Source organism: Fragaria vesca, linkage group LG3 (assembly GCF_000184155.1).
Source record: "Fragaria vesca subsp. vesca linkage group LG3, FraVesHawaii_1.0, whole genome shotgun sequence".
Classification (NCBI taxonomy): domain Eukaryota; kingdom Viridiplantae; phylum Streptophyta; class Magnoliopsida; order Rosales; family Rosaceae; genus Fragaria; species Fragaria vesca.
The window spans coordinates 19,860,326-19,875,216 of record NC_020493.1 but is presented as its reverse complement, the minus strand read 5'-3'; the positions used below and the strand labels follow the sequence as shown (position 1 = coordinate 19,875,216).

Sequence of the window (14,891 nt, the reverse complement as noted above, 5' to 3'; positions counted from 1 at the left end):
GGGATAGTCTAACTCAAGTCCTAGCTAGCATTGACGTGATCCAAGTGACCTAACGTACAACTTAATTTCATTTTTGTTAAAGAAAGAGATAAGTTTCTCTATCTTCTCAAAAAAGATATACGTTTATGTTGTCTGTTGTCTTCTTTTCTTCCTTGCCATACCCTTGTCATGCAGCATCAGTGAGGACGCGAGGTTGTCGGTCTTATTGAAATGCTTATTTAGTTTTTTTTTTGTTACGTCTAAAGTGTTTTATGAATTAAACAAACATTGGAGTGGTAAAGGCCCACTATCTTTTATGACTAGGTTTATCTTTATTTTCAATCTATAAATTTCTCTAGCACCATCAAAAATATTTTCCTACTAAAAATCCAAGTCCCACCCGATTACGATTCCTGGATCCGCCCCTGTCACAAACCCATCAAAGAAAGAAAAGAGAGGAAGAAAGAAAAGACAATAAATATTTGTAAAGGAAGAAATTAAGAAAAGGTAATAGAGTAATGACTAGAAAAACTCTTACAATACCAGTAACAGGTAAAGAAAAGCATTAACAAACTCGTTTGTACGTGTGGTGCATTCTAGAAATCTTCTTTGGGGCTCTAGTAGCCCAATGGATGGATACGCTGTCCCTTCTGAATAGCATAGTTGTGTTTGGGCTATTGAAAGAAGAGAATTGGGCTCTAGTAGCCCAAGAGCCGTCCCTTATGAATATAGCTGTGGTGATATGTATAGCTGTGTTTGAGCTATTGAAAGAAGAGAATTGGGCTCTAGTAGCCACGGAGATGGATCCACCGTCTCTTATGAATAGCTGTGGTGATATGTATAGCTGTGTTTGGGGTATTGAAAGAAGAGAATTTATGTGGTTTGTCAAAGCTTACGGCAGTTTTTGAGAGTCGACAATTTTATGAACATGGAGATTTTCCAATTATTGAGTCGGCTTTTGCCATGTACGATGATCTGCATATGCAAAATCGTTGAAGCTCTCCCACAATATTATAATAAGGTCATTCAACGGTTCATAATTTCCGGAGGGGGATTATAGCATAAAGCGAGAGGTTATAACGACCACCTTGTTCCAATATACAATTATACATGTCTTGAAGCTCTCCCATAATATTATAATATATAGTTGTTTTTACATTCTATTTTAGAAAAGAACACAACAAAATTATCTAATTTTATTTGATTTTGATAACATGAATCTTACAATATTATACAAGGACAATACTCATAAAAGAAACTATAGTTCTTATTTTTCGTTTTTAAATTTCAAAAAGCAAATGAGAAAAAAGCCTTCTCGGAGGGATATATGCACAACACCAACCCTCAACTGTTTACATTGTCATTGTTCCGACTGTAATGAAAGAAGCAAAGCTGCATAATATACCAATCTTGTTGAACTGCTCTTTCATCTTCTCAACATGAGGGAGAACCCATCTCCCTACTCATTCCTGACCGGCGTAATCAGAATCTCCTCTTATATAATAAATACATTTACTAAAGGAATCACACAAGCATGATGCTGTTGATAATGGTCAAAGAAACAACAGAAAACCACTACAAATCAACAAAATTTATTCCTGCATATTATCTGGGTTGAAGTTCAGAGACTCCCTCCATACGAGCTCCTTTATGTCTTCTTCATCCAGGGATGCCTGCTCAAAATCAAAGATGAAAGGAGATGGGCAAATGGGCTCCTCGTTGATCGCATGAAGACTCGATAGATATGGATGATTCAATGCTTCCTCAACTTTCCATACATTTGCATATGAGAAAAACACACTTAGTACATTGAAACTGAATGAGAAAATGGAAGACCAAACATCACTAAATGGTTAAGAGACTTACCAGTTATACGTTTGCTTGGATCAAAAACTAGCATTTTTTCTGCAAGATCAATTGCCACTGGTGAGACATTTGGGAACTTCTGCGCAAAGGGTTGCTTTGGGACATGTGGGAGCTGCTTAACATATTTCTTAGCATTTTCACTTCTCAGGAAGCCAAGGTTTGAATCTTCCGGTGAACCTAGTAGCTGTTTAAAAAATAAAAAAATAAAAAATTGAAAAACTTGCTTATCAAAATGATAAATTTAAAAGCATAATCTTTGAATTTTCTAACTAGTTCTGACATTTCTCCTAAATAATAACGTATAAAAATGCGGTCAATATGCTACATCACATCTACCAAATTGAACAATTGCCATAAAGAGAATACCTCAGTTATGAGACTCAACTGCTGTACGTAGTCTTTACCAGGAAATAACGGTTCCCTTATCAGAATCTCCATGAAAATGCATCCCACTGACCAAATATCTATTGCTGCAGTGTATTCAGAACAGTTGAGTAGTAATTCTGGGGCTCGATACCAACGAGTGACAACATATTCTGTCATGAAATCTGTCTCTGATGTAGTTCTTGCAAGCCCAAAGTCACAAATCTTAAGATCACAATTAGCATTGAGAAGCAGATTGCTTGGTTTCAGATCACGGTGCAAAACATGTGCAGAGTGTATGTACTTCAATCCCCGCAGCAACTGATACAGAAAGTACTGCCAAAAAACATTATATGTTAAACTTTAAGTGATCTCAGCTTTGATCTCATCATAGTTTTACAAGGTTATACAGTTCATATGACATCTTGACCACATATGCTGCTGGCAGTCTACATAGTATCAGAAGCGAAAGAACTAGACAGAAGCAAGAAGTTTTGATTACCAATTAACCAAAGGAATCATAACAGATCAGACATTTGTTCTACCTGCATAGGAGGCTATCTTTGCATATAAATTTACATTTATATAAACAAAGCACTATTCACAAGATGGTTTCATAAATGGCAAACATCAAGGCCCTCTGGTGGATCATTCACATGTAAATGTCATATTCAGCAACAGAGCCTACAAGCTAGGTATTCTCTCAATTTAATAAACAGAGAAGTCTCCTGATTATACATATAAACAATATTAATCATATTCAAGCAACAGTGATTGTGTAGTTGCATGAGATGAGGAGTTGTTGCAATGAAGATTTCATCAACATCACACATCGTGGTCATACGGTGGTCTTAAATAAAGCATACCACATTTTAATTTCATATTAACCCACCAGAATAGCCTACAAAAGCTAGATTGGTTCCTCTCATTCAATACACCCATAATCTCTTTGATTGTATATATAAAGAGTATCAACCATATTTAAGCAAGAGCGGTCACTATTTCAAGAGGCAAGTAGCTGTTTCTGAGTAATGAAGATACATCAACCTCATAAAATCAAAGCTTTGCCTTGACATTACGTGACTAGTGACTAGACATGACATCCTTTCTGAAAAACTTGCACAATATAAGAACACTGTACTTACCTGACAGTGATCATCAGTCAAAGGCTGGCTGGAGCTTATTATCTGATTCAGGTCAGTATCCATCAATTCATACACAATGTAAACATCATTGAAGTTCTCCTTATCTGGTGGCCTTATGATGTCCTTAATTTTGACAATCTGCAAAACCATAAAAAATATTATATAATTTGTTATTCATAGCAATAAATCTAAGAGGCAACTGCAGCTATCCTTAACAACACATCCTTAAATAATTTTCTTTTAGTCATATGATGAATAACATCCACCAAACACTTAAAAAGGAAAGCATTCAGCAGGTCTGTAAGTAATCATATAGTAATATGCCATAACTGGATATTTCCAACTTAGGCGAAGGAGTAACACCAGATGATATGTGAAAGTGAAAGCAAAAGGTTTAGACTTTACATTGTCATGATCCATATGGGAAAGGAGCTTTATCTCTCGGAGCGTCCTCTTGGCATCGATCCTATTGTCAAATGCATTCCCAATCTTCTTGATTGCAACCTCTTCTTTTGTCTCAGAGTTTGTTGCGCAGCTGTCACAAGTAAACATCACCATATAAACAAACACATATTCATTCACCCAAAAATCTCTCAATTTTCATCAAACCAGTGAGAAGCAATGCTTGAATCAGCCATCTCCACAAACAATTTGAACACTGTTGTGTCAGCAAGAACTCTCATTTATGATTGATACTATTATAGAAAATGACTTACCGAATTTCCATAACCAGAACTGATAAGTACAGAACTGAATAATGAAGTAAAGGGTATTTAGTTTTGATTCCCATATTCCCTAGTTTGACATCACCCACAAAATCAAAACCCAACTCAAGCAAAACTAAAGCCTACCCATTTCAATTCAAGATGAGCTTTTCATTTGGCATACCATTTCTGACCCAGAAAAGTCCAGACACAAAAACACATTACAGAGAGAGAAAGAGAAGAAGAATTTACCAAACAATACCGTAGGCGCCGCGGCCAACTGGGCTGATGGGAGGGACATACTTGTCAGAAACCTGAAAAAGATTACCCAGAAGGTTGTACTGAACATACCCAGGAGGCTGTTTAGCTTCAACTATCTTATTCTCCATGTCTGTATGAATCAGAATCAAGAATGACAAGAAAAGGTCAAAGCTTTCAAAGCTTAAAAGCTTTGTTGGTCTCTGAGAGAGGGGGGAAAGAGGGGTAGAAATGGATAAAGTGAAGCAGTGGCCGCCTGAAAGCCGTGAGGGGGGAAAGGGTTTATAGGGGGCCCATTTGGCACCACAGCTTGATTGACAGCCACACCAGAGACTAGTGCTTCCTTTGCTAGTCTGCTTTGCTTTTTGGCTTCTTTTTGGGTTTGAAGTTTCAACTTTGAAATTTGAATTAGGGAAAAATCGAATTAAGTGTTTATTAAGGGTGCCAGTGTGGGAGTCAAGCGTTGATTGGTCATTTTGGTTTTCTCAACGGAAAAAGAAGAAGAAATAAAGCATTCCAGTTTCAGTTTTCAGTTTTTGCAGCAGCTGCAGTCTAGAGGTAGTGACGAAACTAAGTACACTGTTTGATCTAATGTCATAAGTCTTTTCTTACGTAAGTGAGAGTTCGTGAGTTAGACTCACAATATTGTAACACATTATTATGCATTTAGGATATAAAAAAAATGGTGATGAAAGAAATGCTTTGACGGCCCAAAAAGAATACCAACAACATGCCCAAATTCTATCAAAGAAATGTTTGATCCAATAAGGCCCAAATTGGCAGGCAGCCGAACCCTAGCTCGAGCATGAAGCCATCGGCTGCCACCACATAAACTAAACCCTAACTCAAGAACCACCTACATCCGATCATTCTGATGTAATTGATAAGCTGAGAGAAGCCAACTCACCAAGAGGTAACATGACCGCACACTACTCCAAGTTCGTATAAAGATCAAGTTCATACAAACTTTTAAAAGCTCATAACGTTTATTTGCTTGTTTGTTTGTTTTTAAGCTAGCTAAATCATTTTTTATTAATTAGGAATAAACTCTTTAGTAGTTACATCAGCGATGCGCGCATCTTCCTTGACCATGTGCAACTTAGGCCGACTGCTGCTCTGATGAATCTATGGACGAAAAGGTTAGGCTTAGGAATGTGGTGAAGTAGAATGTTGTTAAACCAAGCAAGGTTGCTTATCAGGCCGTGCTCTTTCTCGAATCGCTCCTCATCTTCATCTTCGTCATCAACGTCGTCATTATAGGGCTGTTTTCGTGAGCTTTGGCTGTCAGAAGTCAGCAACACGTGTTAAAGTTCGCTTGATTTTTGTATATGGCGAAGTAATGTTAAAGAAAGTTTATGTTTTACATTTAGAACTCGTATGCGAAGGGGTCTATCTTGGTCGGAGTCTGTTTCATCTTCCTCTGCCTTTGTTAGCAGCACCGTCGCGAGCGTCTCATGTCGGGTTATGACGGGGCTGTCTTTGCTGCATCAAAAAAACAGACAGAAGTTAGAATTGAACAAATGAAAAGGCAAAGAGATGCGGAAATAAGTAAATGAAAGATTACCTCGGTAACATGTGGTTGGGGTGTACAATTTAGGTGGTTCGCGGATGGTTACGGAAACTGCTCGGAGGGGAGTAGCGAAACTGGGTTGGCGAGGTGCAGTTGTTACTGGTTCAGGACCTTCCCTGGCAGGCTTGGTTTGTGACCACGCTGCCTGTCGATGACAACCTGATCAACGTCCCAAATGGTGTCATATAGTGGAGCGAAGATGGCAGCGAATGCTACTTCGTCGTCTGCTCGCCAAAGTTGTCGGTGATTGATCTCCACCAGGCGAGATTGTCAAGACCCATCTCGAATTTCACCCTGAAACCCGAAGTAAATCCTATGAGGACCACCTCCAAAGAAAATTTACCGAAAATTCAGCATAACCTCCCTTGAAAATGGACAACCCTTCCTAATAATACCTGTAAACACTTCTGAAAATTTAAATCCAACCTTAAACTCTTGGAGCCTTCGTGCTCCCCAAATCACAACACCACCCAAAAATTTACTAATCTAAACAAATCTCATATCCAACCATTTATAGGTTCAGAGCAACTCTAATAGGGAGAAAGGAAACAAAATAAATTAACAAGCGGAAGCTATATGATGACTATGCCTCATTTCCATGTACGCCCGACCTCAACTAAGCTAACCTGCAAGTTGGGCATTTTTAAAACGAAATGCCCAGGGGAAAACATTTGAACACGTTAGAGTGAGTGGACAAAAATAAATTTAAAAAGAAATAAATCTTTATGCTTTCCCGATTTAATTTCCAAAGAAATTATACTGCATGCGACCGCTCAAAAGCGCTCAATTCATAAACTGGCAATTTCACGACTAGCTCCGGCTAGTCACCAACTCAAATAAAATGGAGCCTCTCAGGCTAAACTATATATAAACATATATGTGTATGTATTTACACTCGTCAGATTCCTTGTATGAATTCTATGAACAAATTAGAAAAATAGAAATTCATATAAGGCTACGACGCTTGCGTCTAACGCTCACGTCGCGCCATAAAAGAATTTTTCCTCATTATGACCTAAGAGGACGGGGTATATATACGTGTGGACTCCCCATATGAAAACCTAAATAAACCAGGAAAGAAAGTAGTTTTCATATAAGGCTATGACGGTTCTGTCTAACACTCACGTCATGCCATAATGGTATTTTACCTCATTATGACGGACCAAGCACGTATGGCTAGCTAGCATTTATATACATACTATACTCATAACATTCGATAAACATATCCACCGAAAATCTCATTTTCGGGATCTTTCCAAAGGAGAAAATATTGCCAAATAGCCGAGAAATCAATAAGTCTCATCAGAAGAAATAAATGATCAACAAAATAATTCATCGCATGCTTTTCAATTAAAACAAAGGTCCACTCACAAATTAGGTCTAAGCCTACATCTTCCAGGCGCCAAGGCTTCCCACCAAAAAGATTCTCTGATAACCGAGCTTGCAGTAACATGCAACTATCAAATGCAAAGATAAATTTTTATACAAGACCCACTACTACACTTTGTGGTTCACCAACCAACGAAAACTATGAATTCAAGCAAGAAACAAAACTCATGGCTAAACTCAGCTCAAGTTCCAAAAGAAATAACTAAAAACACACGAAAAACAAGTCCTCTAACTTCGAGCTCAAAAGCTCCACATATCTCCGATATCCGCTAGAACCCGTTTCAAAATCGCACTAGAAACCTCAACTAATCATCCCGACACCAATGGATGAATGCACAACCAAAAAGCGAAGACCTCCCAAATCAAACTTGGATCAATGAGTGGTCCCACCACAAAACGATCCCGAGAAGAGACGTTGATCAACCTATCTATAAATCTACTATTTGCCATACTAAAACTCTTAATAAACTTGACTCTAGAAGCTTTTTGAGTCAACAGGGGAAAACCCTCTTCCATAAGGCTACAACATACCTATAACGACACAAACCATCTAATCAACATTACTATGCGACTCTCAGACTACCAGATAGGACTTACGGCTCCAAAATTCATCACTTAATTAAACTCCAGCTCACTTGGAATCACGACTGGATTTACCCCTGATCCATGTCTACGACGCAACAACCAATTTATGATTTGCCTCAAAAAACAAAAAAAAAAATTCGACAAACTAACCACAATCTCTAACCTTCAAATCGAAGAATTTGAAAAAATTCGCACTCAAAAATTTCAAGCTCTGAGGATGCTACCCAAAACTACAGCAGAAATAATTTATACACTTCCAACACACCACAACTAAAACTTTGATCCACTTCACCAAATTAAAAATAAGGTGAGAACAGATCCTTCCATTGTTGTGTCGTAGCTAGTCACCAAATGCTAACAAAGTGATGTCAATAAACCAACTTCGATCGCAAAAGACTTATATCAACCACCCGAAACAACACTGCTTAAAAATTACTTTGGACACCCAAGCACTCTTGCTCCATGATCCAGTGGGTTTTATTCCAATGCTACCACTTCCACCAACTCCACACAACTGCTATAAAATACCCATGACAACACGTAATAAATTCACTAGGTGTTGTCGTAAAACTGAAGCGACCACAACCATCCCGCTCTCACTCCACCATTACTTTCCAATTCCATTTAAATTTATCCTCTTCCCAAACACTCAACAAATCTGGAAACTAAACTTCAACACTTAGAATTCCGAAAGAATCCATACTGGCCCCACGATTAAAATAATATAACCGACAACTCACTCCATAATTCCAAACTTGCTTGAAACTCAAAACATTTAGTGCCACCAATCAATTTCTAAAATTCTCCAACTGCGGCACAACAACAAATTGTTAAAACGCATTGACCAATGACTTTTGTAAGGCCAACAATCCAAAGAATTTTAATCTTGGAGTCAATATGTTGAACATCTCAACTAACTTCAACTAATTCATCTTTTAGACGAAAGTCATCAAAAATCTTAATATTCATCGACTGCTATGAACCTCCTTCTCCAAAATGCTTTGATTTTACTCTTTAATATGATCATTCCAAGGATAAGAACATATCCTTAATTAGAGCTGTATGGCCAGAACATGCGCCACCATAACAAGCATTAACCACAAAAATCCCAACTGACTTTCGCTGCGGACAAAGCAGTTGGAAATTTGGTCATCAATCGAGACTTCTCTAAATTGATAGCCTTTTTATTAGCCACAAATCCCCGGTGACTAATTAGCCCAAAATTAGAGTCATCAACAACTCGCATAGGTACCTCTTTGAATTACTATGGGTACCTCACCACATCACTTCAACTAACCTTTACATCTATAGAAATACGTCACTACTTCGAACTTTTCTTCTAACTCTTTGCTCCCAGAAACCACATAACTCGATGCTAAGATCTTCCACTGGATTACTACAACTCCATACTTGCCCACCATAAATAGGACACTCCAAGACATGCATCGAATCAAACGTTTCCCTACTATAGATTCACACAAGATGTTCACCCTAACATCTTAATCATAACCCAACCAATCATTGGTCAACTGAAAGGAATGCTACTACGCATATGAGTTCCCAACTGGAGTTCTCAACTCGCAATTGAACTTTTAACAAATTTAAGATATCAACTTGATAACCCTTGGGAAAAGACATAATCCACACACCTTTTCATTACTCAAAGCATAATGATTACCCAAGAGGTCGGCGTACGGAGGCATAGTCTTGAAGATATAAACATTTATGACACAATATTGTCCATAAATAAGACAAGAATAACTACATCACAAACCTAATCAACACATAGTGTCTAAAGCATATAGTGCTAATAGATCCGCCGCGGTCGGACCATCACTCTATAGACACTAAGTGTGACTAAGAATATGAGGTAGTACTAAAAAGAGAAAGGAATCGAATAACCTAATGCTCTGATACCAACTGTCAAGACCCACCCCGAATTTCACCCTGAAACCCGAAGTAAATCCTACAGGGACCACCTCCAAGGAAAATTTATTGAAAATTCGGCATAACCTCCCTTGAAAATGGACAACCCTTCCTAATAATACCTGCAAACACTTTTGAAAATTTAAATCCAACCTTAAACTCCTGGAGCCTTCGTGCTCTCCAAATCACAACACCACCCAAAAATTTACTAATTTAAACAAATCTCATATCCAACCATTTATAGGTTCAGAGCAACTCTAATAGGAAGAAAGGAAAGTCGTCGGGTCGAAGTCGGGTCCGTCACCCGCTCTGTGGCGTTCGATTCTCTCAAATCCGGGTCGAGACGTCCTCACCCACCTACACAGGGAGGATCACGCCGAGGAGAGGAAGAGTTTCCGACCGGTGCCGCCGTCTGAGTCCGCCGGAGTTGGCCGGAAACATCGGGTCGGGTTGACCGAGTCCGGGTCGGGTCGGCTGGAAAACTCGGGTAGTGAGGGTGAGGCGCGAGGGAGAAGAAAGAGGGAAGGAAATGGGTTCCGGAAAAAATGAATGGAAACCCTAACACTTTCCTTATTTAACCCGAAAATCCCGTAAAGCCACGAACTTCCGCTTACCATAACTTCCTCATACGAAGTCCATTTGACGCGTGCCACATGTCTACGAACTCGTATCGTCGTGCTCTACAACTTTCGTGAAGAAAGTTTTCCGAGAAACCCAATAGATTAAAAAGTCAACTCTTGACCCTTCAAAATAAAGCATTTCCACGGAAATAAAAACTCGACTACTTCCAGTCCACTCACTAAACCACAAAATCATACAACTCTTACTTAAAAATTTCCAAAATAACATTAGAAACTAATATCAAATTTCCGGGGTATTACACATTCATTCCCCGACGTGAATACCAATGTGCGATTGGGCTTGTTGGCTCCAAGTGTTGAAGTTGCTTGGTTCGTGGCGGTAGGCCAGGATTGGGCGGCGAACAATGTCGGTAGTTGTTCAACACCACTTTAGAGATTGGGCTCGTGGGATTCTGACCTAGTACTACTTCTCCATTCTCCTGAAACCAGATGTTGGCATCTCGAGGCGGGTTCACTTCGAACAAGGACGCGAACCTGGAAGCCCAGGCTTGAGCGGCTTGAGGAAAGAGGTTAGGGTCTTAGATGTCTGGTTTAGGGGCCATAGTTTTTCTGGGAAGTGAGTTTTCTGGTATGGTTTGCTAGCAGAGGGAAGGAAACAGTGGGGAGGAAGATGGATGGGAAATCGCGCTCGGTTTGCTTAAAAAAGATAAGTGAAGAGGTGTCTTTTCACTTAACAAGGTCATGATAACGAAACGGCATGATGAGATTTTGAAACATCAATCGTTTTTGAATTACAAAACAGACGAAATGTACGCAATAAGGCCTCTTTGCTTGGCCGTTGCTAAATGGGCCAAGCTTAAGGCCAAAGGGGAAATGTTTGAGCCCAATCAGAAATTGGGTCAGGTACTATTTTGATAAAGTACTGGGCATCATTTGGGCCAGTATCCGTAGCCCTAAAAAATAAGGTTTACTTCGCCTAATAGGAGCAACGTCTTCCAGGTTCGTGTTTAATAAGGAGTGATCTATTTGTCTTCGCGTCAAAAGACTAATAAAAGTCTTTGATATGCAAAGGCAAATACCCATGGCCTAAGCGAAGTCTACTTACGTGATTGGAATCGCGTCACCAGTTACGTGGTTGTTAGGGAAAATGAAACCTTTTGCAACTTAAGTAGAAGAAACCAACTATGTAGCAAAGACCAAATTCTTATCGATAACTAAGTGAATTTGCCTCTACATAAGGGGGTTCGAGGATTCGGTTTACACAACACAATCTCTCATACAACAACACAAATATAACCTTCAACTCATCGTTGAAACCAAATGCCAAGGAACCATCTTTAGCAGAAAAGTTTTATGAAGCCTTTCTAGTGATTGTTTTGCTCGTCCTAACGACGAGTATCGATTGGTGACACTAAGATCGCTATCGTTAGTCCTTGTCTGCAAGGCGAAACGGAAGAACTCGAAGACAGAGTTTGTGTTCTCTATGTCCTTAATCACTTGATTCGAAATAGAAGGCTAAGCGCACATCACTACAGAAGACTACATCTACTACGTTCCACATCCACTTGATGGACCCTACCTCGCTAGACACAGCCAAATCAAAATGACTTATAGAAAGCAAAATTAAGTGTCTGGAGAGTAAAAGCAGAGCAAATGATTCTGTAAAGCTTTGCTGCTAAATAAAAATTACCATGTCTCCTCCACCTAAACGGCTAAACCTCATGCAAGCACCTCTCACAGTTAGACATTCAATCAGGGAACCAAACCTCGTCAGCCTTAAAACTCGGAAGATCGAACTTATGTTCAAGCACGAAGGGAATAAATCAATTTCATTCCAAACTGAACCAATCAACTTACATAATAAATTCTTCTGCAATCAAATAATCCTTCAGCCCACCCATAAACACAAAGATTAAATAAAATGAGCAATGAAAAATATAATTACATCTAGTAATCTGAAATCATCACAAATTCACAAGGACATGAAATGAGCGAACTGGGGCGTCATGACTCATGAGTGATCAAGTTGATCGTCGGAGGAATAACCACTTGGGGTTTCAGCTGGGGTTTGAGGGTTGGAGCTGAAGAAACCTCCATCTTCTCTCCGCGGCTTGCGAGCAAACCCGCCCAACTTCGAACCCAATGCACTGAATAAGCCCTTGAAAATCTTCTTCTTGATCTCTCCCCTCTTGGGAGGAGGGAGGAGTTGATTTGGAGAACGATTTGATGAACTCGGGCCCTCCATAATCTTCGTGTTTGAGCTCTCGATGATCTTCTTGGGGCTTAGAACAGAGGAAAACAGAGAGAACTAGAGGACTAGCTACTTCAATGGAAGAGAGAAAGTGAGATGTGCTTGTAAAGTGAATTGTGATTCGAAATGATTCCCTTCCTTTATAGAAGAGCTTCCTTAGGGAAGAAGATTGCTACAGTAGTCTTGTCATTGACTGTATTTTGATTGTCTCAACTCTGAACTATGCTTTGCTTTTGTGTACAAGATACGCATGTTTGTTGTTAGGACATGGAACATTCTACTTGACTTGTGTAGTGGTTGAGTATTTTGTTTTAATTGTAAAACGTGGGCAATTGTTATATTTCTATCAAGTATAAATTTTTCAAACGGTGTCACACTCGCACATTTGCAAATTGCAAGTTAGAATTTCTGATTATCGGAGGAAAAGGAATTTCATTGCAAAGAAGATGCCTATGCATCTAGAAAAATTGGATCCCTGAATTAGCTTCTAGTAGGTGTAGCCATTGCAGCACCTGGAGATAATATTATGAAGATGATGATTGTGGTAGAATATTTTTTATTTTTTTTGGCAAAGTCTGGAGAAAATTTCTAAGAAAGTTTTGCAAGCATGCATGCCCATTTTAACATAATGACGACCAAGTCTTCTTCTCAACTGAGTAGGCAACTCAGAGCTAGCTGTTAATTCATTGAACGATTTGAAGTCCAGCTGTAGTACTCTTGCGGTCAATCTTCAGAAGTTTACTTATAAGATATCTAGAATCCAATTTTGACAGGGAATGAATCCGATCAATTACTTCGAGTATGGAAAATTTGTACAAAAACAAAAATAATCCACAAGATATCGTAATGGGATGGCAGGTCTTTTAAGTGGCCGGAGGAGGTCCAACTAATACCTCCCCTAATTTTTTCCTATTGAATTGAAAACCATATAAAGATATAAACATATTATTCCATGTTTCAGCAAATATTGACAAGAACACATAAGTATCATAGTATTCTAAGGATAGAGATACCAACCTTGATTGTTCATGTTGAGCCATTAAGCAAAGTAAGTCTGATTGTTCATGTTGAGAGCCATTAAGAGCCATTAAGCAAAGTAAGTCTTATGTACAATTCTCCAGTTTGTCATTCACTGTGAGTGTGAAACTTGAAGACGTTAAATGAGCTTGTGCAAAGACCCTTTTATATATAGACTAGCTCACTTAGAGTCTCATCTCACAAGGCAACTCTATTTAAACCAATATAAACCGAGGAAGGCTAGGATGAGTTGATGCATACCATGCATTAACTATTTTAAAATAATATATAAAAATGAACTACCTGTTGTACAGGTAAACATGTCATCCAGTAATATTGTGACATGTGTAAAAAAATTACAATTTTAAGAACCTTTTAATTATGTCATACGTGAATTGTTCAAAAACTTGTAATGAGGGTCATAAATGTTGTAATTACTTAGTTTACCACTGTAATTACCACTAAATACGTTAAATGTGGTATTTGTAGTAAAAATATCATGAATGGTGTAATTTACTTAGAAAATGACCATAATTACATAGAAAATAACTATTTTACAAGATTAACGACTTTAGATAATATAAGCCTGATTATTAATATTTACAATATTCGTTATCACTATAGATAAAATTATTGTTATTTTCGTAAAAATGGTCGTATTCCAAGTAATATCAAGAATACTGTTTTAGGATATTCTCTATGTGTGCCTTGGCCTTATGCCAATAGGATATGTAGTTAGACTAGATCTATGTATTCATATCCTTACCATATTGGTATTGTGTAATTCCCTATATAAAGGGCTCCTATCAATGAATAAGATGATGACTCTCTTGCTATCTCTTTGTCCCTACCATTAATCCTTCATCACGTTATCATGCACTTTGTTCTAACCCTAGAGCCAATAGCCCACCATTTTTTTCTAAACCCTAAAAAACCAAAACCCTAAAATCGGGCAGCCTTGTTTTTCCTGATTTCCGACCAAAATTCCGACTGCCCTCCGCCGGAATTTTATATCCCCAGAAAGCTCTCTTCGCCCCGGATCCAACGCCGCCGGTCTCACCCTGAGAACCGGCAGGAAAGTCTCCGAACAAGCCGCCGGAAGATTCCAGACCGCCGCCGCTACTGACCATCGGTTCACCACCTTCCCTTACTCCGATCAACCTGAAATTTTGATAGCAGCTTCCCCATCCAGAGCTGCTCCTCCTATCAAATTTTCAGCCCCAAATTCGAAGTATAAGTAGGCGAAACGTTATTTCT

General features: G+C 38.8%; 1 protein-coding gene across 1 annotated transcript; it reads right to left on the bottom strand.

Moving 5' to 3' along the window:
• Nucleotides 1-1,146: 1,146 nt before the first annotated feature.
• LOC101308652 (mitogen-activated protein kinase homolog NTF6-like) lies at nucleotides 1,147-4,925 on the bottom strand. Its single transcript, XM_004294644.1, has 6 exons — nucleotides 4,310-4,925; nucleotides 3,759-3,888; nucleotides 3,354-3,491; nucleotides 2,212-2,544; nucleotides 1,846-2,029; nucleotides 1,147-1,747 (listed from the first exon to the last, which is right to left on the bottom strand). The coding sequence occupies exons 1-6, from the start codon at nucleotides 4,444-4,446 to the stop codon at nucleotides 1,572-1,574; spliced, it is 1,098 nt and encodes a 365-aa protein (XP_004294692.1). The 5' UTR covers nucleotides 4,447-4,925; the 3' UTR covers nucleotides 1,147-1,571.
• Nucleotides 4,926-14,891: the final 9,966 nt, after the last annotated feature.

Coding starts and splice junctions, on each gene's coding strand:
- LOC101308652 (XM_004294644.1), bottom strand. CDS start 4,446: ATGGAGAATAAGATAGTTGAAGCTAAACAGCCTCCTGGGTATGTTCAG. Junction 3,492..3,758: donor CCCATATGGATCATGACAAT/GTAAAGTCTAAA, acceptor ATGGTTTTGCAG/ATTGTCAAAATTAAGGACAT. Junction 2,545..3,353: donor TGACTGATGATCACTGTCAG/GTAAGTACAGTG, acceptor GTTTTTTGGCAG/TACTTTCTGTATCAGTTGCT.